The 27,122-nt window shown below is 37.9% G+C and overlaps 1 protein-coding gene across 3 annotated transcripts in view; it reads left to right on the forward strand.

Moving 5' to 3' along the window:
- Positions 1-27,122, forward strand: part of LOC126416306 (polyphosphoinositide phosphatase) — a 181,799-nt gene that overhangs the window by 47,058 nt on the left and 107,619 nt on the right. For all 3 annotated transcript variants that reach the window (XM_050083966.1, XM_050083967.1, XM_050083968.1), the window contains 3 exons: positions 15,993-16,077; positions 25,165-25,447; positions 25,626-25,821. In XM_050083966.1, coding sequence (XP_049939923.1) covers positions 15,993-16,077; positions 25,165-25,447; positions 25,626-25,821 — 564 coding nt within the window. The remainder of the gene's footprint in view (positions 1-15,992; positions 16,078-25,164; positions 25,448-25,625; positions 25,822-27,122) is intronic.

The raw sequence follows: 27,122 nt of genomic DNA on the forward strand, positions 1-27,122 counted from the left end.
GTAAGCTACTACAAACAACATAGTGAACGTATTATTGTGGCCAAGATAGATACGAAGCCCACACCTACTACAGTAGTACAAGTTTATATGCCAACTAGCTCTGCAGATGACGAAGAAATTGAAGAAATGTATGATGAAATAAAAGAAATTATTCAGATTGTGAAGGGAGACGAAAATTTAATAGTCATGGGTGACTGGAATTCGAGTGTAGGAAAAGGGAGAGAAGGAAACATAGTAGGTGAATATGGATTGAGGGACAGAAATGAAAGAGGAAGCCGCCTGGTAGAATTTTGCACAGAGCACAACATAATCATAACTAACACTTGGTTTAAGAATCATGAAAGAAGGTTGTATACATGGAAGAACCCTGGAGATACTAAAAGGTATCAGATAGATTATATAATGGTAAGACAGAGATTTAGGAACCAGGTTTTAAATTGTAAGACATTTCCAGGGGCAGATGTGGACTCTGACCACAATCTATTGGTTATGACCTGTAGATTAAAACTGAAGAAACTGCAAAAAGGTGGGAATTTAAGGAGATGGGACCTGGATAAACTAAAAGAACCAGAGGTTGTACAGAGATTCAGGGAGAGCATAAGGGAGCAATTGACAGGAATGGGGGAAATAAATACAGTAGAAGAAGAATGGGTAGCTTTGAGGGATGAAGTAGTGAAGGCAGCAGTGGATCAAGTAGGTAAAAAGACGAGGGCTAGTAGAAATCCTTGGGTAACAGAAGAAATATTGAATTTAATTGATGAAAGGAGAAAATATAAAAATGCAGTAAGTGAAACAGGCAAAAAGGAATACAAACGTCTCAAAAATGAGATCGACAGGAAGTGCAAAATGGCTAAGCAGGGATGGCTAAAGGACAAATGTAAGGATGTAGAGGCCTATCTCACTAGGGGTAAGATAGATACTGCCTACAGGAAAATTAAAGAGACCTTTGGAGATAAGAGAACGACTTGTATGAATATCAAGAGCTCAGATGGAAATCCAGTTCTAAGCAAAGAAGGGAAAGCAGAAAGGTGGAAGGAGTATATAGAGGGTCTATACAAGGGCGATGTACTTGAGGACAATATTATGGAAATGGAAGAGGATGTAGATGAAGATGAAATGGGAGATATGATACTGCGTGAAGAGTTTGACAGAGCACTGAAAGACCTGAGTCGAAACAAGGCCCCCGGAGTAGACAATATTCCATTGGAACTACTGACGGCCGTGGGAGAGCCAGTCCTGACAAAGCTCTTCCATCTGGTGAGCAAGATGTATGAAACAGGCGAAATACCCACAGACTTCAAGAAGAATATAATAATTCCAATCCCAAAGAAAGCAGGTGTTGACAGATGTGAAAATTACCGAACTATCAGCTTAATAAGTCACAGCTGCAAAATACTAACACGAATTCTTTACAGACGAATGGAAAAACTAGTAGAAGCCAACCTCGGGGAAGATCAGTTTGGATTCCATAGAAACACTGGAACACGTGAGGCAATACTGACCTTACGACTTATCTTAGAAGAAAGATTCAGGAAAGGCAAACCTACGTTTCTAGCATTTGTAGACTTAGAGAAAGCTTTTGACAATGTTGACTGGAATACTCTCTTTCAAATTCTAAAGGTGGCAGGGGTAAAATACAGGGAGCGAAAGGCTATTTACAATTTGTACAGAAACCAGATGGCAGTTATAAGAGTCGAGGGACATGAAAGGGAAGCAGTGGTTGGGAAGGGAGTAAGACAGGGTTGTAGCCTCTCCCCGATGTTGTTCAATCTGTATATTGAGCAATCAGTAAAGGAAACAAAAGAAAAATTCGGAGTAGGTATTAAAATTCATGGAGTAGAAATAAAAACTTTGAGGTTCGCCGATGACATTGTAATTCTGTCAGAGACAGCAAAGGACTTGGAAGAGCAGTTGAATGGAATGGACAGTGTCTTGAAAGGAGGATATAAGATGAACATCAACAAAAACAAAACAAGGATAATGGAATGTAGTCTAATTAAGTCGGGTGATGCTGAGGGAATTAGATTAGGAAATGAGGCACTTAAAGTAGTAAAGGAGTTTTGCTATTTGGGGAGCAAAATAACTGATGATGGTCGAAGTAGAGAGGATATAAAATGTAGGCTGGCAATGGCAAGGAAAGCGTTTCTGAAGAAGAGAAATTTGTTAACATCCAGTATTGATTTAAGTGTCAGGAAGTCATTTCTGAAAGTATTCGTATGGAGTGTAGCCATGTATGGAAGTGAAACATGGACGATAAATAGTTTGGACAAGAAGAGAATAGAAGCTTTCGAAATGTGGTGCTACAGAAGAATGCTGAAGATTAGATGGGTAGATCACATAACTAATGAGGAAGTATTGAATAGGATTGGGGAGAAGAGAAGTTTGTGGCACAACTTGACCAGAAGAAGGGATCGGTTGGTAGGACATGTTCTGAGGCATCACGGGATCACCAATTTAGTATTGGAGGGGAGCGTGGAGGGTAAAAATCGTAGAGGGAGACCAAGAGATGATACACTAAGCAGATTCAGAAGGATGTAGGTTGCAGTAGGTACTGGGAGATGAAAAAGCTTGCACAGGATACAGTAGCATGGAGAGCTGCATCAAACCAGTCTCAGGACTGAAGACCACAACAACAAACATTGTTCCTGATCTATATTAATGGCATAGGAGACAATCTTGAGTAGCGCTATTAGATTCTTTGCAGATGATGCTGTCATTTAATGTCTTATAAAGTCATCAGGTGACCCAAACAAATTGCAGAATGATTTAATAAGATCATGAGTAGTCCTATCACATTCTTTGCAGATGATGCTGTCATTTACTGTCTTGTAGTCATCAGATGACCAAAATGAATTGCAGAATGATTTAATAAGATATCTGTATGGTGCGAAAAGTGGCAATTGACCCTGAATAAAGAAAAAGTGTGAAGTTATTCATTTGAGTACTTAAAGAAATCTGCTAAATTTCGATTACGTGATAAGTCACACAAATCTTAAGGCTGTTAATTCAACTAAATACTTAGGAATTACAATCACAAATAACCTAAATTGGAACGGTCACATGGATAATGTTGTGGGTAGAGCAAACCAAAGTCTGCGATTCATTGGCAGACACTTAGAAGGTGCAACAGGTCTACTAAAGAAACTTCATACACCCTGCTTGTCTGCCTTATTCTGGAGTATTGCTGTGCAGTGTGGGATCCGCATCAGGTGGGACTGATGGATGACATCAAAAAAGTTTTTCGTTGCGATGGGACCTTCTCATGAAATTTCAATCACCATTTTTCTCCTCAAATTTCCTGTGTGCCTTTTGAGAGTGGAACGGTAGAGAGACAGCTTGAAGGTGGTTCATTGAACCCTCTGCCAGGCACTTTATTGTGAATAGTGGAGTAATCATGTATATGTAGATACCGAAGGTCTCACTGAAGCCTTCATAGATCGTAATTATCGTCCCAACCGTGTAAAAATAACAAATATCCTGTGCCCTATCTTTTCAGTCTCCCACCACCTCCCAAAGTCCCATTGTCCAGCCACAGAGGAGCATTCCCCTCATAACTCAGTACCACCCAGGAATGGAACAACTGAATTACATTTTCAGCCAGGGTTTCGACTACCTTTGTCGTGCCCTAAAATGAGAAATATCCTGCCCACTATCCGTACCACCCCTCCCACAGTAGTATTCTGCTGTCCACCATACCTACACAGTATACTCATCCATCCTTACACAACCCCTGTTCCCAATGCCTTACCTCATGGCTCATACCCCTGTGATAGACCTAGATGCAAGACCTGTCCCATATGTCCTCCCACCACCACCACCACCACCAACCACCTACTCCAGTCCAGACATGAACATCAGCTATACCATCAAAGGCAAGGCTACCTGTGAAACCTGTCATATGATCTAAAAGCTAAGCTGCAACCACTGTGCTGTATTCTATGTGGGTGTGACAGTGGACAAGCTGTCTGTCAGCATGAATGGCCACCGACAAACTGTTGCCAAGAAACAAGTGGACTATCCTGTTGCTGAACATGCTGCCAAACATGGCATCCTTCATTTCAATGACTGCTTCACAGCCTGTGCCATATGGATTGTTACCACCAACACCAGCTTTTCTTAATTGCACAAGTGGGAACTGTTCCTGCAATTCCTACATTCCCGTAACCATCCTGGTCTCAACCTTCGTTAGTCACTGTCCTCACCCATCCAGCCCCTTTCCTGTTTCCATTCCAGCACTACAGAGTCGTCATTCCACAATCACACTCAGTCTTTTTACTTTTCTTCTTTTCTACGACTTAACCCCCTCTCCTTCCCACCTCTCCCCTACCCTCTGTCTAACATGCAGCACTTCACTGTCCGCCACCCCCACTGTACTATTCCTGCCCCTACCCACCTGAGTGTCGTCCTTACTCCCACCCAGTCGCCAGTCCCATCATGCACTGGTGCTGCTGCTTGCAGTGTGGTTTCAGTTGCCTGAGACTGCAGTCATGTGTGTGTGTGTGTGTGTGTGTGTGTGTGTGTGTATTGTTGACGAAGCACCTTTGTCTCTCTTCCATCTCTTGCTCATGGCATTCAGTGGGAAGGTGTCAGCTACCCGCACACCCGTGACCATGTTCTTGAATTGGATGTACCTGTCAGATAAGTAGAAAGCCAGCAAGAAGAATGCTTAGCAAGGCAAAGTAGAAGCAGCTGGTTGTGTTTCAAAATGAGGACAGTTCCCAATGAGTGGATCATATAAGCAGTAGCAGGATCTGCCACAGCTCTGTTCTATTGGCTCAGTGCTGGTATCCCTATGACATCTAAAAAAGGCAAACAATTTTCTGATGCACCTGCTGGAATCTTTGCATCCTTCTGAGTTTCAAAGGTAAAAACCACTTTGTTATTAAAGAGGGGCAAGAGGGAATCATGGCAATAATACATGAAATGTACCCATGTTTCGATTAAAGCACCCTATGCATGGGATACCATTAGGATGAAAAATACTGGAAGAGATAGGAACAATGGCTATCAGCCAAGATGATGTCTCTAAGACCAAGGTGGAGCATTCTCTCAATCATCTGCAAAGAGCAGGCAGAATCCAGCTTTCTGCCACTGTCAAATAATTGCTGAAAGCTTAAGTTGCAGCATCTGATTCACTGTTAGTTAAGTTTACAACTGAAACTACTTCATGTGCAATCTGGATTCAGCATTGCTTGTGGCTAACGTGTCACTGGGTCATTACAAGGTCCACAATACAATACTGAAGCACCTCATCAAGAATGCTTAAGAATCATCTTTAACCTGTGTAATGTCAGATGAATGACATGACTTGTGGAGAGAAACAGTTTTAACTTCCTCTTGAAACCCAGTAAGGATTTTATCTACCTGAGAAGGTTTCATTTTATTGCGTCAATAGCTGAATGGGAAAGTCCATGAAGTGGTAGGTTGACTGCTATCTTGTCTCAATATTAAAAAGTTGATATCTCCTTAGACAGTACCATTGCAGCTGCAGTAGATACCATTTAACACTGATAACATGACCTTGCTATGTGCAACTGTATAGAGATCTTTCAGTGCTGCCATCTCTTACGAGTTGATTTCAACTATCTTGAGAAGGCCAATGATATGTGTACATCAGGTTCAAAATGTCAAGTGTGCCTCACATGTTGTTGAAAAGATAGTTCATTAGGCTTAACCAATGCTTGTAGTCTTTCACTTAAATGTAGCTGCAGAGGCACTTACATAGTAGTATACTATTAAGGTTCAGTAAATATGTCATTAATATTCATGTGATGTATGCCAATGTTGCATATACTTCTTGAGTCTGACTCAAGACTGAAAGTAGTCTTGGGAAAACAATAAATGACAACACATGCATCTACTTTGTTTTATTTTAAACATACGCACAGACGTAAGACGTATTCCTCTCTGCATGTACCAGTGATGTATTACAATGTAAAATGAAGCTGAAAGCTTAAGATACTTGCTTGAAAATGGACCAAGGTTGAAACTGGCACAGATAATAAAATGAGTACAGCCTGTTTGAACCATGTTTTAATTCACAAAAATGGTTTTATCATTTTCAGTACCTAAGATTCTACTTGGGGGGTCTCTTATACTCAGATAACACTAAGCAAGTGGCTTAGTAGGTGTCGTTTTGTGAATGTTTTCCTTCCTTTCCTCACCTTATTTTAGATATAAAGCTTGTAATGTTCTATTAATGCACTTTGAGAAAGGCAGTCTCCCTTGAGGTAGTTTTATGGTGTGATGGTGTTTCCAGTTGTTGTAGGTATAATTGCATTCACAGCAAGAGGCCCCATTTAATGCTTTCTTTTATGAACAACTTTTCTATTTTTAGTTCTTACTCTATTCTTATTGTTACAGATGACAGATGGTGCTTAGTGAGTTTTATTTAAGTTGGGAAACTACCGCAAATTTGTGTACAAAAACCACATAAGTTACAGTGCATGCATGTTACATGAGGTTTTCAGTATTCTCTTGCTCTCTTTTTGCAAACTATCAGTCTTAGAGAAAAAAAGAATAGGACCAGTTTTTGTAGGAAATTTAATATACTGGGTGATCAAAAAGTCAGTATAAATTTGAAAAGTTACTAAAGCACGGAATAATGTAGTTAGAGAGGTAAACATTGACCCACATGCTTGGAATGACATGGGGTGTTATTAGATGCAGGATGGCGCTCCACCCCATATTGCTAGACGCGTGAAAGATCTCTTGCGCACGTCGTTTGGTGATGATTGTGTGCTCAGCCGCCACTTTCATCCTGCTTGGCCTCCCAGGTCCCCAGACCTCAGTCTGTGTGATTATTGGCTTTGGGGTTACCTGAAGTCGCAAGTGTATCGTGATCGACCGACATCTCTAGGGATGCTGAAAGACAATATCGGACGCCAATGACTCACCATAAATCTGGACATGCTTTACAGTGCTGTTCATAACATTATTCCTCAACTACAGCTATTGTTGAGGAATGATGGTGGACATATTGAGCAATTCCTGTAAAGAACATCGTATTTGCTTTGTCCTACTTTGTCATGCTAATTATTGTTATTTTGATCAGATGAAGCGCCATCTGTCGGACATTTTTTGAACTTTTGTATTTCTTTTGTTCTAATATAACCCCGTGTCATTCCAAGCATGTGTGTCAATTTGTACCTCTCTATTTACATTATTCCGTGATTTATTAAGCTTTCAAATTTATACTGGCTTTTTGATCACCCAGTAGTTGAATTTTGAGCTGTGATGTATTTTCACTAGAGGCTGCAGGCTGCAGGCTGCAGTTTTTCAAATGTTCAAGAAAAGCATACAAAATTAACCTTCAACGCCCCCCCCCCCCCCCTCCTCCCCATTTCCTCACATCTCCCTCCCTCCGCCCCCCACACCAGTCAGGATTTTTAGTATGTTGTTCATGACACTTCCTCCTATGACATACAAAAATTTGCACCTTCATGAATTATTTCACACATTTGACCTGTTTCAGTCTAACTGAATCGGCCATTGTGTCTCCAGCTTAGTCGACTATCTCCTTCACATTACTGTCTCCTTCACATTACATTTGTTTTGGTTAATACAAACCATTGAGAAATGAACAGAAGTATGATTTCCAACACATACTTATGTTCTTTTAAATGGAAACCTGTTGTTATTTTTAGCACAACTGAAAGTAGAAAAAAAACTTAATCAATGCTGTTTCTTACATTGTAAAATGTTAATTACATCCAGAGTAATTTGTAACATAAAGTTGACGCTTGAGTAACTCCTCAGCAGTTCAGTCATGTGTATCGGAGAGATCCAAATTAATTAGGAATACATAAAGAGCGGTGATGCAATGTAAGTACAGAAGAGATATTACATCCACATGCTAACATTTTTTTTTTTTTTTTTTTTTTTTTTTTTTTTTTTTTTTTTTTTTTTTTTTTTTTTTTTTTTAAGAATACTGTATAGCACTGATTTGTTAGAAGACAATTTACATTAACATCAGAATGTAGTTAAACTTACAAATTTGTTTTTTGTTTTCAGTTACAGAATGTAAAAGAGAGTATATAGCGGTGGAAGATCAGGAGAATGGGCTGACCAATTTATGTGTTCACCACGTACTATGAAACATCCGTCAAACATTCTGTCAAGGGTCAGTGTTGTGTTCATTGCAGAATGTGCAGGAGCAGCATCACGTTGGTACCACATACATCTACGCATGTCCAGTGGGACATTTTCTAGCAACTTTGGCAGACCATTTTGTAGAAACTTGATGTATTTTGCAGCTGTTTGGGTGCCTTCAGTGAAGTGAGAACCAATGAGATAGTTGCCAATTACTCTGCACCATACATTTACATTCCACAGTCACTGTCACTCTACCTGTCGAAGCCAGCAAGGATTGTCCATGGACCAGTAATGCATGTTTCGTAAATTCACTGCACCATTGCTTGTGAAACCTGCTTCATTGGTAAACAGGTAGAACTGCAACGCATTCTCTGTTAATGCCCATTGACAGAAATTCACTCGGTTGTTAAAGTAATATCCATGTAATTGCTGCTGCAGCGACGCATGATACGTGTGAAATTTGTGATGATGAAGTATGCACATTACACTACTTTGACTCATTGCTCTGCCTCTACCATTGTCACATGAATTCATGTGTGGATTAATGGCAACAGCAGCTAACACACCAACCACACCTGCTTCTCTTGTGACAGGTTTGATCTCTGTCCAGCTACCTTTCTGCATGCAACCTGCAGGCTGCAGCTGCATTTTGTCTACACTCGCCATTGATGGGTATCATCTCTGCCTTTTCAGAGTTAGTACAAACCATTTTCACAGTTCTGATGGCACTGTACACACTGTTGTACATGCGACCTTCTCACATTCCTACTGTGCATACTTCTGTTCTTACTTGTGTACAGTTCACTATCACAGACGTTCGGTAATACAGTGTACTACAGTTATTCTGATTACAAGGACTAATTGAGCAAGTACTACATGCAGACACTGAGACAGCAGAGCTCATAAACATCGTAGTCTTCATAAAAATACCCCTACAGATCTTGTTTGTTACAACACATGACTGAACTTCTGAGGTTTCGAGTGTCAACTTTACATTACAAATTACTCCGTATGTACTTAACATTTTGCACAACTATTCTTAGTTGTGCTAAAAATAATAATGGGTTTCCATTAAAAAAACAACAACACAGAAGTATGTGTTGAAAATCATACTTCCATGCATTTTTCAATGGTCTGTATTAACCAATTCCAACCCCCCCCCCCCCCCCCCCCCCCCCCTCTCCTCACCACTTTTGGTCTGTGGAATTGGTTTTTTTAGTGTTTGTTGTGGTTTGATAGGTGTTTCCAGTGGTAATGTTAGGTGACCACTCTGTATGTTTGTATGTATGTATATGTATGAAATTATTTTGAGGTATGCAGTAAATTTAGTATTTAATCTCTATTCAAAGAATGTCTAAAAGCCTCCTACACAATCAAACTTATCTTTCAAATTCACTCTTATTGATTTGTCAAACAAGCCCATACACAATCCAACAAGTTTGTCAGTTTAACCTCACTTTTCAAGTAGATGCTGTTTGAGTATGCTTTATTTCGACACTATTGGGAAATGCTAGATATGCAAATAAACCATTCCTAACATTAACTCTGGCATTGTGTTTAAAGAAAAAGAAGAAGAACAAGATCAAAAACAAGAAGAAGAACAAGAAGAAAATGCTGGTCCAGGTAAAGGTTTAAAATGGGGGAGAATCATAGAATGGACAATGAAACTTTTAATGATTTATTTAGAGCTAATTTGCACTCACACTGAAAAGAAAGACACAACTATGTGAAAATTTATTCACTGCTACTTGATCCTCTAATGAGAGTTCATTAAAAAGCCACAGTGTGGAAGCATAATCCTACATTGTTTGTGGAGGAGCCAGAGAACTTTGATTTTTTTAAATTTTATTGCACTCCTGCTTGTATGTTGTGCATAGAATATTAATTTTCTTCTTAACCTCTTCCTGTGTAATATATGGCTAGGAAAGATGTGATGCCTCTATCGAACTGTTAACTGCCAGAGCTATTGTTTTTATTCTTGATCATAGTTTCCATAGTTGTGGAAACTCACAATATAGGGAGATAAATTGTAATAACACTCTTTACCACTAGGCATATGCAGTGAAACATCAATATAAAGCATCATATTGCTCTTTTCAAGTTTACTGGCAATCAGAATTTCTCTCCAACATGTAAAACACACTCTGTGTTTGTCGTACACGTCAGACATGGTCAAATATTGACAGACATAGTAAAGTTTGACAAATTGGTGAATCGTGTACTGGGTCCTGAACATTTGTGTTGACATACAAACATTTTCGACATGTTACTGAGTCTGTGAAGACAGTACAAGGTGGCAGGACAAGAGATGAAGTGTATTCTATAAATAGTTATTAATTATTGAAATAAATTTGCAACACTCCTTGAAAAAGGTACAGAAATAAATGCCAACCTACATAACCTACTATTAGCACATAAATACAAGTTGCCATGACCAAAAGAATACACAAATTGTGCACTTTTTGGTCACAGGGGCATAACAGTGTCATTGCTCTTTGTCTTTTCTTCATTTGATGGAGCATATATGTTTTCTCTCGGTGGAAGTGGAATAAACACAAACACAACCATTTTGTTTACATTATATGTACTGTGTATGTCTTCCATATGAAGCAGGGTCTGTAGCATAGAACTTTTTCCTGGCACTACTCTTCCTGTTACGAAGTAGCACATTTGCAGTTGTATGCACTGCAGCTCTTAATTTTTGTTTTACACCCTCCACAGCCTCACAAAACAGCTTCATTAGAGACCATATGATCCTGACAGTCATCATCACCCTGTCAGTGCTACACAACAGCAGCAAGACTGTGCACTCAACTTCCGTACTAAGTCACAACCATCTTTACAGTATACCATTCTTCAGTGAGAGAGAATGAGTTGATGAGTAGGAAGTGGCCACAGAACCATCATTTGTGGGCTCATCATACTTTTGGAATTGTAGTGGAAAGAAAGGAGGCCACTACAGCACTGACATAACAGCAGCACCTCAATTTCTAGTGAATGCATCTTTCAACATTGGACCCATACTTCCTCTATTTCTGATTTCTGATGGTCGTGCTTATTAAAGCACAGTTGTGTTCATACTAACCTTTTCTTCTGTGACAGGGTTATCTACCTTTTGAGTGGAATTAGAAGTTTTCCAGATATGGGAAGGCTGGTGTATGAAAATTATGTGGTTGTAAACTACATAACCATGATATGACATGAAAAATAAATGTGTGGTATAAAACAATTTTTTGGAAAGGCAGGTGTCTTTATTCTTTTTGGTGTGCTTGGTGTGAAAGGGTTTTAACAACAAGGAATTTTGACAATTTATTTGAACAAAGTTTTAATGCCACCTCTGTGCGTAATTAGGCTAACTGTCTTATTTTGGTAAGAAGACTAGTACCTTCTGTAATACAGTTTGATTATGTGGGAACTTGTATACAAGTTTATTTTTATAGCTATGAGGGTTAATTTAAATATTTTGCTCTTGATGTAATTGTTATGCATATATTCCACAGTTATGAGATTTAATTATTGGGTACTGTATTTTTTTTAATAAAGAGGAGTTTCTTACAGGTGTAAGACAAGATTTTTGCAGTATTGAGACTTTTTATCCTGTGAAATTCAAACAACAGAATGAAATATGTAGTTGAAAGATGATAGTTTATTACTGATTTTAGATTGGAAGTGTCTCTCTGCATTGGATTGTGCACTGTTCTGATACTTCCTGGCTTAGCCACAGCTTAGGGATTGTTTCTAGATTATAACATGCCATTCTTTCCTTTAGGAATGCTTGTCCAGAGATGTGTGCTGGAGAGCTTTTATCAGTTTGGAAGTAGAGGAGAGCTACTGACAGAACTGAATCTGTGAGGACTGGTCTGGAGTTACACCTGTAAAGTTCAGTCTATGAGAGTGTTGGCTATGAGAGACTGTGGTCTGTCACACAGTTTTAATGTGACAGAAATGTATAGATCATTATTAAAATTATTCACTAATGACCTGCCCCACCTTCGTACTATGTATCTACTGCTGGATGACTTGTCTAGCATTGCTGCAATAAATTATATACACAAACATCCCTTTTGAATCATTCACCAAATCCTTACAGTGGTTTTTGTGATTAGCCTTTACAAGCAGACACAAGAACATGCCAGGGTAAATTAGTAATATGTATAGATATATACATCTACATCTACATCTACATTTATACTTCTCAAGCCATCCAACGGTGTGTGGCGGAGGGCACTTTACCTCCCTTTTCTGTTCCAGTCGCGTATGGTTCGCGGGCAGAACGACTGTCTGAAAGCCTCCGTGCGCGCTCGAATCTCTCTAATTTTACATTCGTGATCTCCTCGGGAGGTATAAGTAGGGGGAAGCAATATATTCGATACCTCATCCAGAAACGCACCCTCTCGAAACCTGGCGAGCAAGCTACACCGATTCCAGTCGAGGTGTGATCCTCTCCGGATTTTTAGTGGCTGTTTACCTTACTGCTTTTCACTCCAGATACTGCCTCGTCTGTAGTTTACCAACTTGTAGCTATCATCATTGCTATAAAATGTCACTCCAAATGCCAGTTAAATATGGAACAGTGAACAATACATATATTACACACTCATTAATGCAATTATTATTATTATTATTATTATTATTATTATTATTATTATTATTATTATTATTATTGCTGTTTTGCCCTTAAAGAGCACAGTTGGACTAAACTACATGGCCAATTCCTTTTGGTGCCATCCTTGCTACCCAAACTTCCCTCATTTGCTCGCTGTGTTTCTGTTTCCGGTCCTCTGTCCATGCTTCTTGTTGGCTTCGTGTCTTTGGCTTCATCTTGATTGTCTTTTTGGTTGCCCATATTTATTTCATCTTCCGGCTGTGATCTTGCTTGCGTTCTTCGGTCCATTTTACTCCTGTTAGTTTGTCACAGTGTATCTCACGTATTTTACTTTTCTTAATGATATTTCTAAATTTTATTCTGTCGTTTATTGTGTCTGCTGTTATGTTGAGTTGGTCCAAGTCATTTTTTACCTCTGCCACCCATTTGTTGTTTCTAGTGGTTACCCAGGCAGAGATCTGTTCGGTAAGTCTGTGTGATGGCATTCTCTATAGGTGTCCATAGAATTGTAGTCTGCATTTTCTAAACTTTTCTGTGATTGTCTCCGAATGTTTGTATAGTTCCTCTGTAGGTTTCTTGATCCATATCCCATTGTTGTTAGTTGCACCAAATATTTTCCGTTCTACTTTTTCCAGTTGTCTGATGCGTGTATGCCCTAGGATTAGTGTGGTCTCTGCTGCATATAGTGCCTCGGGGAGCACCACCATGTCGTAGTGGCGTAATTTGGCTTTTTGTGAGATAGACTTATTGTTGTAATGATTCCACACTAGTTTGCATGCCTTGTCCAGTTTAGTTTTTCTTTCTTCATTTGAGTCTCTGTTATGTCCACTCATTTGTAGTGTTTCACTGAGGTATTTGAAGTTTGCCATTTTGTAAATCGTGCCATACTTTGAGTTCAGCGATGAGAGTTTCTTTGTGCTCATAAACTGTGTCTTTTCGTAATAGATATGTAGTCCAGTTTTGGAAGCGATTTTGTGTAGTTTTTCAATAGCGTCTTTTGTTTCGTTTATGCCTTTTGTGACAATCATCAAATCATCTGCAAAAGCCAGGCATTTAATCTATAGGTTTCCTAAGGTTATCCCCTGTTGTGGTATTTCCCATTTTTTTATTACCTTATCTAACACTAGATTGAAAAGGAGAGGTGAGAGGCCATCGCCTTGTCGGATACCTGTGCGAATTTCAAAGGGCTCTGATAGTTCCCCACAGAACTTTACTTTGGAGGTCTTGTTGGTCAAGGTTTGCTCTATGATAGTCCGTGTTTTGTTGTCTACTTTGTATTCTGCTAGAATTTTGAAGATAGTTTTCCGGTCGATAGAGTTAATTATATAAAAAAACCTTCCTCATGAATCAGTCCATATATTAGTGAAATCGTATCAAAATCCCTACAGCAAATTCTAAGATTATCCCTCACATACAGACAGAAAAACATGATGAGGACTTTATAATATAATATAATATAATAAGAATAGATGTTCACATTAGTGATACAGGTTTGCGGTTGAAAGGTAATTGTTCACTGCTTAACGACAATGTGGCAATATTGCTGACAAGAAAGAAATATTTTGTGTTCTAAATGTAAATACAGATTAAATGTTTTTGAAGGGAGCTAAGACAAGGGAAGACGATCTCAATAAACTGTTGGCTGAAGTTTTATTTTTGTCACCCACGAAGAAGTACACAGACAGAATGTGTAGTGATGGCAGAGTGGATGTAATTTTTGAATGATATTTGAGTGATGGTTAGATTGGATCAGACAAGCGTGAAGTCTAGTTCAGTATGGTGGTCCATCACTTTCCTTATTTATGGTGGGAAGTGAAACAGACTACTCACTTAGAAAAATGAATGAAAAGGATTTGCTTGTGTTGGACATCACAACGAGTCTTGGACCACAAATTAAGGGAGGTATTAATAACTCTGCCTCTACTTCATCATGTCGGGAGAGAGATATGTATGATATTGTTGACTTACAACCAGGTTAAGATTATAAGGAATATTTCCTTATGTCTTTGCTTGGTGCAGAGGGCTTTTAACTGATAGAATGAAGCATTTTGCACAGGATGGTGAAAGTAAGACCAGGTGTGCCCTTAGAAAGCATAATAAGACTGCTTAAAAAAAGTAAAATTGCCCTCAACTTAAAGATTGATTTGAACACTACATTGGTTTTCCAAGTATAGTTCTATTAGAGGTGGTGTCTCCTTGCCTTCCTTCAATCTCTGAATTGACTCACCCAAGCACTGAGAGAAATCTACATGTCATGTGAACCAAAGGTAACTTCACATTTTTCATATGCATAAATCACTGCCAGAGGTGAAAGAAGTGATGAGGACTGCTAATGTTCCCAGTATATGTAAATAATTTATCATATGGTTATAATAGAGGGAAACATTTCATGTAGGAAAAATATATCTAAAAACAAAGATGATGTGACTTACCAAATGAAAGTGCTGGCAGGTCGACAGACACACAAACAAACACAAACATACACACAAAATCTTTGTTTTTAGATAAATAATTTATCAAGTAGACTCAGCTGTAGTACTATACGATTGTTCACTGTCAATGATGTTGCCTTCAGGAAAGTGTCACCACTGAATGGTTGTTAGAGAATGCAGAACAGTTTAGATAATATTTCTGCTTGGCTAACTAATGGCAAATCTCTTTAAATGTTAATAAATGGAAGATTATGCCCTTAAAAGAGAAAACAAAATAGCATTTAATTACAAGATTAGTGTTGAACTTGTGGAACGTATCACACCATTTGAGTATTTAGAAATAATGCAGTGAAGCAAAATGTAATGTAATGAACACACGAAATCAGTAGTGGGGAAACTGAATACAAGACTTCTGTTTGATTTGAAGACCTGCTCTGGTGCATGTTGAATGCCCGTATCTCAGGTAATAGCATCCACACATAATTAGCCGCAACATAATTTAATTTTACAGTACATACTAAGCTAATCGTTCTGTAATCCTGTAGGCATAGACGTGCTTTGTTCTTCCAGTAGCATGTACTTCAACAGATTTTTCCAAAAACAATTTTAGTGACTTGGAAATTGGGTTACATTCTGGGCATAGTTTCTGTAAAAGTTAAAATATTTCAGAACCTGCTCAAAAAATAAAAAAAAAATAAAAATCATTCTCATTTTCATTGCATATTATGACATATTATATAGTATCTGCATGAGGTGAGTAAATTGATAACATCAAAGTTATTCTAATTAGTCAGTGTATAATCCTGTTCTCTATTAAGAACTAAGCTTATATTATTTACTGTACATGTTTGATCTTACAGAGTCTTCGTCTTTTGCTGCCAGTGATGAAATACAATCTGCTGCAGATTACTTCTCAGTCTGGTCTTTTGGTGAACAAAATGCAAGGTAAAATGCTGTACAACTTCATAACTCACAATTGTGTTGTACACCTCTCTGTGTAACAGGTATGATTGTTGTTACATTGACATACAAACAGAACTTTCTCTGCATAACAAATGTGTAGTGGGATCTTCCATATATGTTAATGTAGCTGGGTTAATTATGTGGCTTATAGGGTTAAAAGCCACTGGACTAGGCTGTTCTAATAGTGCCTCGCACAGCAGGAGCACTTTGGAACATTCCCTGTCTGAAATTGAAGCTCAGAGCTGGATGCTCTTGTGGTGGAGAGTGGGAGTTGGAGGAGTGTGCACACTTCCTCATCAGAATATGAAGCCAAAATTGACTTAACAAGCACTTCCAGTCAAGTCTTCTGATAATGACAGCAACATATATCATTATATCATTATCCATGAATCCTGTACCTGTATCATGAGAGGAATCATTTCAGGTTAGTGTTGAGATGGACATCTGTGGAGTTTGTTATTTCACAAGGTACTGAGTTCTGAGCTACAAAGTCATTTAAAACAACGAGTGGCAAACTATTTTCAGTGGGACCTCTTGTAAAATTGTATTTGGTGGGTGTTGCAGATTATTTATTTCCAAGGAAGTTGAAGATCATTGAGAGAGTTGTCTTTCAAAGTGAATACTGTCTTGTGGAATCCTGGATTACTTTGTGACAGGATTTTCTATTTTTGAAACCGTTTGTGAATCAATGGAGAACATGGATGTTCTCCAGGATACACGCCATTCTGTAGCTACAGAAACTGTACCACAGGTGGACAGGTCTCACTTGGTTGTTATCTCTTGTGTAAAAAATAAATTCTAAAGCAAATCCAGGATATATGTGTTGACTTTTCGTTGCTTCATTCATCAAGTGATATTATATGCTGAAACAGAACTCCCCTATGTAGAGAAAGTTGTGGCAAAGTGTCAAAATTTTGTGTGGTTTCAAAATGTAAATCAGCTCCAGTTCAGAGAATCCTCTGCATACATTTCATTCTCTTTATCTGTTGTTTCACAGTGTAACACGCTGCAGTTTACTGAACTACACTGTATAGTTGCTTTTGACAGTCAGTAGCTGAATCTGATACATTTACTTCAGTAAGCAACAAGAAAATAAATATCTACTAAGCTGACATATACATCCAGGTATGCAGAGTTGCATAACTGTAGAAGAAAATTGGTGCCTGGGCATTGAGCTTTTGTTTGGCAGTACCATATGTACAAAGTTGAAAGATACACTTATCTATATTCACAGAACTGTATTACTATTAAGATTAAACCAAAGCTATAGGAGCCATGGGCTTCTTTTTAACTTTCATACTAAGTAAACAGCCCTACTTCTAGCTGTTATTTACCACTGTTTGGAGGACAAAAATGTCCGTCATGTGATTGAAAGTATGTTCAGCTTTCTACAGTTTTCAGAAACTATTTATGACTGTTTAATTCAACTAAAGACCAGTCTTATTAATATGAGTTAGGTACAAAACAGACTCTTTTTTTTCTCATCCTCTAGTTGAAGTAAAGTTAGTAGGCTGTAGATGTATGATCTTGACTCTCCCTTGTGTTAGTTCATATTTACTTAAGCCTGATTTAAAATGAGTGTTCAAATCATACTTAACCCTTCAGTTTCTTGATATAAAAGTTGTGAGTCTGAAGTCACTAAACAGTTTCTTGTGTTGTGCTATATTATACTACTTCGCTTTTTCAGTTTGCACAAATACAAATCGCACAGTATGACTACAGTTTCCTTCTAGCTGCAGTTACAAGGATTGCTTTTGTTTTAGTGAAGTATACATTTTGGTGCCTCACTGGAAGCATTCGGGGCAGCAGATTTTTTTCAGAATCTTTACTTTTTATGACAATTGAAAATTTATTCCAGACTGAGATTTAAACATATCTCCTGCTTATTGCAAACAGTTGTCTTAACCTGTCAGGCAATTTGAGCACACCTGTGGGATGGATTCAAATTTGCAGTGTCGTTTACTACTTGCAAACACTATTACCAGAGATTTTTCCAAGGGGTATGTGCACATAGAATCACGTGGAAATGGCACGCACCTGCAGCCACGGTGAGAGTCTCATTATGGCCATGGGTATGTGTGCTTTGGTGTCTGTGTGGTTTTGTGTGGGAATGTGTGTACATTTTCTAGAGAAATAGCAAGAGCTTGAAAGGTAGTGTGAATACTGTTTTCTGGTGCACATTTCTGTGTGTCACACATCAGCCAGCTATAAGTGAGTGGCTGCCTGTCCTTTATTTTATGGATTACTCAATCCAGGAATTTCCATTGTTGTTAAATATGAAATTCAGAAATATGTTAAGAGGAACAAGAACCCAGACTGCTTTTAAATTAAAGCAGACACAAGACCTGTATTTATTTTATTTATTTATCAACAAAACAACAGAAGATGATTTTACTTACAAGACTGTGTTGGTACATACCATTTATAGAAGCCATCTCACATTGGTTTTATCTTTGGACTGATAGTTGTCACAGTCCTGCTTGGTGTGAAGGGGTACTTTGTTCCTTGGTTCTTAGGGCCCATGTCATCACAACCCTGAAAGTTTGTTAGCTGTGAAAAAGTCACCTGTAGCCGCAATGGTTATAGAGAAAGATAGAGTGGATGCATGTTGCACTATCGAACAACCATGAAATGGGTGAGTGATCAAAATAATGATGTGGCCACTAAGTCTGTGGCCTTTTTGTTTTATATCAGTATTATACAGTATTGGTCATATTCTGCAGAAACGTGGTGTGAATTGTGTTTTGACCACTATCTAAGTTTATGGCCCTTTAAGAGCTTGTAAAGGATGATCTTGGTTTGCATAAGGTAGGTATCCATTGCATTGCTTGAATTTGTGCCATGTCATACTTTGGTCAAACTATCAGGACTGTGGTGGAACAATGCACTTCCAAGAATGGTCATTTCTTGTGTATCCATGATTTTTTTCTATTTTTTGATACTGTTGGGATGAGGGACATAGTTACCTTACACTTGTCTTTTTTATTGTATAATGGAATAATCTTGGAGATTTGGAATTGCTGAGTTAAAAAGTCCAGTGCTCATAGAGGACTTGATTATATTGCTTAATGGTTTTACTGTTTCGTTACATGGCCAGCCATACCATCAAGTACAGATGACAGGAAATTTGTTATATTTTCAGTAATTCAAAGATCATCCTTCATAGTTGTAGACATTAAAAAAAGTGATTTTTCTGATCTCATACATATGGAAATGTGTGCTATGTGACCAGGTCATATTTGTTATTAGTAGAGACTATCTGTACATCCATTCTCATTGGCAGCTTAGCAGTCATTGAGTCAGTATATGAAGCTCTGAGTAGTGATTATGAGCCAGCTGGTATATAACGTGCCTCATCTTTCAGATTAGTTTTCTTGTTTGATGGGCGGGGCTAAAGTAGGTAGTTTATGTGGTTGTAGTATGGTTCAAAGCACAAATGGAATGAAACATAAAGACTGTGTGGAAATGGAATGGTTTGAGGAAGGGCACAGTCTCGGAATGTGAGGTTGGGTTGGTGATTAAAAAAAAAACTTGAAAAATGATAGGGAGCACAGAGTCTTTGTGAGAAACCACTTTGATTCTGTGTGCACCAGTTGTGTGAAAAATGACTTGCTCTCATTGTCTATGAGACCCAAAAGGCTGTAGGTTATGAGCCCCAAGTTGATGCATGTTTATTGACTTCTGAGACCATCTTAAACAGAAGTCACAATCTCAGTTTGAAGTTATCATCAGAAGTGTTATTAAATGCTGGGATCAGTCACACCTAGAGAATATATATTGGTTCAGTAGATTAGATTTGATATATTTTTCATTCCATAAATCCATAGTGAGGAGGTCCTCAAAACATAGAACATATCATGAATCAAGAAGAATGTAAAGTAAAACAAATACATCAATTGCATTATAGGGAAGATAAACGTTAAACAATGGAAACTCCTGGAAGGAATATCAACAATGAAGGAAAAGAGAGATTGCTCCTTACTGTAAATAAGACACATCATATTGCAGATGGGCACAAGTAAAAGACACTTACATGAAGCTTTTGGCCACAGCATTTTCAGTCATCACAGAATGCTCATGAACTTTATTGGTATGGGCTAGGTGTTATAGTGTGGGCAAGCTTTATCCATAATGGCTGAACACCACTGCTAGGTACCATTACAGCACAGCAGTATGGAGGAAGATTATTCTGGGTTATGTCTATCTGTTTAGGGGTATGGCAAGTCCTGATTTTCTGTTTATGGATGAAAATGCTGACCCACATAGGACTGCTGAGGTCTCAGAAACACTGGAAAGTGTAGATATTGAACACAAGTAATGGCCGGCATACTCTCAACCTTAAACCCAATAGAGCATGCTTGGTGTGCTATTGGCAGACATGTTCCTCAATGGACTGTGCAACAATTGCTTACTGCCTTGAGAGAGGAGTGGGCGAATATCCCCTCCAAGGACTCCTCAACAGTTTCATAGCCAGCATGAATAACAAGTGCAAAATGTGCATTTCTGCCCAAGGAGGGCATTTTCCTCACCGAGAGTCTGAAACCAACCTTTATGTTGGGTGTCTAACCTAAGTCAAACATCAGCATTATTTATGTCTGTTATCTTGCTTTCCCAAGTGGTAAAATCTCCACAGTTTTTCGTTATATCCAGTTGGTGCATTAGTCACAACTGATACACATAACAGAGACTTTAGTCATCAATAACATAGTCTCCTTCATTATTTACAACAGTCTGTCAATGCTAGAATAACTTTTCGATTATACAACAGTAGAAATCAAGTGGTTTTGAAGCAAAGAACTTGCCAAGCCATGTTTGGAGCACATTTTCATCCAGAAAAGAAGTTCCTTTAAGGTTGCTCAACAGAGAGCAGAAAAGGTGAAAATCTGATGGTGCAAGATCAGATGAATAAGATGGGTGAGGAATGACTTCCCAACCCAACTCCTGTATAGTGTTTTTTGGGAGGATGTTGTAATATCACGCCTATATTTTATTCAAAATAATACTCATGACAGCATTGTATGTGGAATGTGACTGAACTTTGACCATATTCTTATGATACTGATAAAAGGTACTTCATTGTTAGTAAAATAATAAATAATTATTGTCAATGACATAATTTAATATTTTGTAAAAAAATATATCTCAGACAATACCCATGCAAAAAGATAATGAAAATCTCAATCTTTTGTTATCTATTATTTTTGTAGAAAAATCCTTCTTCTTGTTCAAATTTTGTACTGATAGGATGTGATTGATGTCTCGTTACACAGAGGTCAGTAAAAAACTGAACTAAAGTATTGTCATGTTGATAATTGATACTTGAGAATAGAGATTATGTTTATTGAAATGAATCTTCTTTGTTTGGAGTTTTATTTCTTTGTAATTCGTCCTATATAAATGTTAAGTTTTCAGCTCAACTACCAAAGAGAACAGCCATTAGCGCTATTGATCTGCAGCACAGTTTATTGGTAAACAGTGAATATTAATGTATCACGAAACATTGAGAAATATTTTCGAATGTTAATGCATGTAGTGAAGGTGAGAAAAGATTTAATATAAAACATTTACTATGAGTAAAATACAGCCTGAAGCAGAATCGATAAGTGATTGTCTTATGTTAGCTGCCATCTTAGTGAAATATTGCAGTGGCAGTTTTAAATTGATTTTCTATACAGACTTAAATGTTGTTAGTTATAATTGCAATAATAATTGTATACTAGTGGCCAAGGACCCACTCTGAGCTGATAAATACCAGTTAGACAGTAAACATGTCAAACGTCTATGAATGAATGCAAACAGCATCTTGCTTGATATAAATTCTTATCTGCTTATGCATGAAGTGTGGTAATTTTGTAACAACTGTTATGAAATATTTTGACAGGAAAATACATCAGTGTTGTGTACATGTGGCACTGTGTGACAAAACTGTTCATTTTGTTTAAAGAAAAGCGTTGCCTCCTCAAGAAAACAGTAGTGATAATTTCGATACACGATCTTGCAACTAGCAAAGAGTCGTTTAAACAACAGCACTGAAATTACTAAAAATCATTACTCTTCTTTAGTTCAGATTACTTATCACACATTTACCTTGTTTGTTGGTTATAAATGATTACTTTTGTGAATGATCTTAGTGACATTTGCACTGTTTGATAGACAACATAGGTAGATGTTCCCAGGTGGAGATTTCTTTAACATAAAAGGCTTATTGGCCAGGAAAAGCAGTGATTAAATAAAACCTCATGTTACATTAATAATAAGTAACTAGTTTTATTGTAATCTAGCTGAAATTGTACAACACAACTCATGCAATTACACCACATGCCACAATGTTATTGTGGAGTAGCATCACTTCACACAGTCTTCCTGATTTTTGTTCTTGGATTGCACCTGGAAGGCACCTTAGTTGTTGACAATAAATGTCAGCAGTGATGGTTACATCTTGGGGAAGCAGTTTGTGGAAAATCGCACCATCACTGTTCCACCAGATGCGTAACATTATCTTTTGTGGATACACGCAGGTCTTTGTACAGGGAGTTGCTGATTTGTTTGGGCTCAACCATTCGTTTCTTTTGCTTATGTTAGCATAAAGACATAATTTCTTGTCACTATTAATGATACAAAACAGGAATGGCCAGTGCATCTTCATGTTTTCTCAGTGTAAAGATAGTTTCATAAAGTTTCGGGCTTGCAGCCGCATAAATTCAGCTTCTTCTTCTAAAACTTCGGCTGAATACTGTCCAGCCATTTTAGAGTGAGCTGAGGTGACTAATGCTCCTGCATTTGCTCCGTCCTTTTAAACCTGAGGACCGAATCACTTTGTATGTGGCCAAAGATAATTATCAATATCTTTGGCCGCATACACAATGGTTTGGTCCTCAGGTTTAAAAGGTCGTAGCAAGTGCTGAAGAGTTAAGTCACCTTGGCTCATTCTGAAGATGGATGGACAGTATTCAGCCGAAATATTAGAAGAAGAAGAATTTATGCAGCTGCAGACCCAAAACCTTATGGAATAAGAATTGTCAGTATTGTTCACGAGCCAGTTGGTGGCAAGCAAGCAGAGATGCACATGTGTGACCACCTTCTGCTTTCTGTGATTTTGGCTTAGAGCATGCATTACCCATACTCCTGTTTTTTTAACGTTCCCCATGGTAAAATGATCACAATTTAACCCCTTTTGCAGTTCTTGAGTACATTGATGTGGATAATTGTGGGTTGATGTGTTTAAATGATCTTCATCAAACTCTGCAAATCTATTCCTGAACATGAAGAGTCACTAATGTGAAAACAATCATCCTTAAAATGAGAAAACCATTTTCTTCCATGTTTTGTCCAGTGGCATTATCCCCATACACAGCACAAATGTTTCTGGCTGCCTCTGCTACTGTCACCTCTCTATTGAACTTAAACAGAAGATTATATCAGAAATATTCTCACTTGGCACTCCATTTTACAGCATGCACAGCTCCATCCACTATCTCTAAATGAGAAAATGACAAATTTAAAATTCAAATAGCAACTGGAATACCAACACACAAAACAAAAACACTACGAAACTTTGCACCACTCTAATAAATATACCATCCCACCTCTGTTATGTATATACTGTGTTTCATGTCATTCATCATTGCCTACAACCATTCCTGTCCAAAAATCTCTCTTCCATAGCAATTATCAAGCAGTGCATAATACTAGTGGTGTAATATTCACCCACAAAATCTCATTTTACTGGTTCATGAATGTTGTTTATTAGGCAGCGAAGCTTATCAAGCTGAATTAACAAAAAGTTTGAGCAAAATCAAAGAAGAGTTGTACAGTTTGTTGGTTTTGCTTAGTCAGAAAGTGAACTTCACAGAAATGGTAAGCACTTCCCAGTGAAGAAGCTGCAGAAAAAATTATGCTCTTCTTTAAAGACTTAGTCTTCTATTTTTTCAGTGCATGTTTCAAGACGAGTAAAGAAATATTTAATTTTCTGTTAAATAAATCTCGTGTAATGATCATGACGGCAAAATTACACACACTTGGTCTCACATGAGAATAGCTCTTTTTTCTCAAACAATGGAAACTCCATGTAGGAATGTCAACAATGTAGGAAAAGATAGATTTCTGCTTACTGTAAAGAAGAAAAGTGAAGTTGAGGATAGGCACGATTAAAAGACACTCACATAGAGCTTTCGGCCACAGCCTTGATTCAGTAAAGAGAGAGAGCGCGCGCGCGCGCACACACACACACACACACACACACACACACACACACACACACACACACACACACACACAAAGCAAGCACACCTCAAGCACACATGACTGCCAACTCCAGCATCTCATGCCAGACTTTTTTCTCAGTCATCTATGAAAGCTGCTCCTGTCTAACAACGATAAACGGAATATAAAAGGGGTGAAACAACTACATGTTCTCTCTGCTATACACAATATGGTAGCTTATGGAGTACAAATGTACTCATAGAGATAGAAATTATAGGCTATGCATAGAAGCTGGTTAAAGCGTTTCTGATCATAGTCATATTGTGTTGTGATTGACACATCTACTTTTGAAGGCCTGGAACATCAACTTCTGAAACAGTCAGATGGAGAACTGCAAGCTTTGAAGCCTATCTCTGTATGCACAAAACAAATCCATTTCTGGGCATATATGTTTACTGCAAACAAGAAGCTGGTGCCCTCTTTTTTGGTGTAAAGCTTCTAACTGTGTAAACTATGGGTATGGTTGCATTTACGGTGTTTTTCATGTTTGCTATAGGTGTTAAGTAACGCTTCTATAAAAATAAAAATGGCAGATAACAATCTTTCTCAGTTAATTAGCTATTTTCATGTTTTATGGAGCAACTTTCCAAACTCTGGTTATCGTGGAACCTTTCAATTGATTTATGGGAGTAATATTATTTCTTAGTGATTATATGGTAACACACTGATCATTCCCATGCATAGTTTGCATTTATATTAGAATTATACTTAACCTCTTGTTTTAAACTAACATAAACAGTCATGCACACACACTGTTTTATTTCTGGCTAAATTTACAATTCAATTGGGAATTGTTATGATTTTCAGTGAAATTCTGAATGATGTTAAAAATAAACCTAATGAGGGACATCCTGAAGTTTTAAACTATGGAGTCCGGAACAGTCCCAACTACAGATTTGTGTGGAATAGCTATCTTCTGAGTAAAGTAGAGAAGTCTCTGCATCCAGATTGGATCCTTTATGTAACACATGGCTTTGTGGGGCAGTCAAATATAAGCATCTTTGGAAGATCTGTGTACATCACTCTTATAGCGCGAAGATCAAACAGATATGCAGGCACAAGGTTTCTTAAGAGAGGAGCTAATTTTCAAGTGAGTATGAACCTACACAAATAAAAGAAGTTTAGTATCAATTTATATGTTGCTAAATTGGAGAATGTTTTTAACTTCTCATTAATCTAGCAATGGTATTGTTTTTTATTATAAAATAGAGCAGGCCAGGAATACTAGAGGTGAAACATTTTACAAAATATGCTTTTTTTCTTTGTAGGGTGATGTAGCCAATGAAGTTGAAACAGAGCAGATTGTTCATGATTCAGGGCTGTCCTCCCTGATTTTGGGCCATTTTAGTGCCTTTGTTCAACTTCGTGGTTCCATTCCTGCTCAGTGGAGTCAGGACATTAGCAAAATAGTTCCTAAGCCTGCCATCAGCTTTGACTTGAGTGATCCTTTTGCTGAAACAGCAGGTACAGTACATACATAATCTGTTCTTCCAGGTATTGCACAAAATGTTTGATGTGAGGGCTCACAGAGAATAATGTTATGAACTTTCCCGCAGGTTCTTTGATAGATTCTGGTCTGTATGTTGCATATTTGAAGAAAATAAAATTTTGTCTATAATATCCATTAGTGTTCATAGCATTTCCTTACATTATAGTTCCTACTTGATTTTACATACCATAAAATTAAGTTACTGCAGGATGAGCAGATGAGGGCTCTGAAACAGTGCTGAAGAAATCTGAGGGGTCTAAAGGCCTTGATGGGAAATATTGTCTGTTATGAATTTAAGAAGTGACAAACCTTGTAAGATGCTGTATAGAGGGAAAAAATTCACCTCACAGCTACCAAATATGATTTTATTGCATAGCAGTTTTGGAGCATTGTAGCTCTGTCTTACATGTAAATGATTCATTTCGGGCTGTGCAAGTATTGTACAAACACCATGCCTGAAAATTGTACCATCAGCATGTGGTGGTCCACCTCACCTGGCCCCAATTTCATCTACCAAGTGGAACCCAAAGACGATGCTACTGTTTCATGTGGCTTTGAAAGCCCTGAACTGGGACTGTAATGGGCTTTACTGTCTATTCCAGAGTCAGCCATGGCATGCAAAAGTTATGCTTGAACAATGCGTTGCGTACGTGCAGTCCAAGGTTTGGCTGGTCCTAACACTACTCAGTATGTCTCGGCTTTGCTTGGTCCTTCTTGGAATTACTGAATACAGCATGACATTTCATTTAGCTGTGGGATGTGACACTGTTTCTTTCAGCATTTGGTGCAACATTTTTTAGACGGCATGAATTTTTTCAGTTCGGCAGACTCGTAGTGTCAGCTTGGTTTAATTTTGATATTTGCTCATGGTATAAAAGAAGTTCCAAGGTCCTGTCGCTGTTTGCACAAAAAGAGGCAGTCTATCAATCTGTCATCACAAGCCTTTAAAAATGAATGGGAATAACAGTTACTTCTTCTTAGAGAAGGATGAGAATTCTCGATGTCTTCTATTAACTCACTTGAGGACAGATACTGCAGATTGCTATAAAACAGCATTTAACACCATGCTCAAAAAATTTAAAGATTTAGTTAATAATGAAAGAGCAAAAATTTACATTAATCGACACACTATTTGTATGGAATTCATCATTCTGTACATCTAGGAGGACTTTGCGCTACATTTGCAGGCATGGAGCAAGTGATGAAATTAGTGATATGAATAGTAAATTTTCTACAGTTGCTTGCATCATTACATTGTCAGTTGCAACAGTTTTTG

This window comes from Schistocerca serialis, chromosome 8, assembly GCF_023864345.2.
Source record: "Schistocerca serialis cubense isolate TAMUIC-IGC-003099 chromosome 8, iqSchSeri2.2, whole genome shotgun sequence".
NCBI classification, from domain to species: Eukaryota; Metazoa; Arthropoda; class Insecta; order Orthoptera; family Acrididae; genus Schistocerca; species Schistocerca serialis.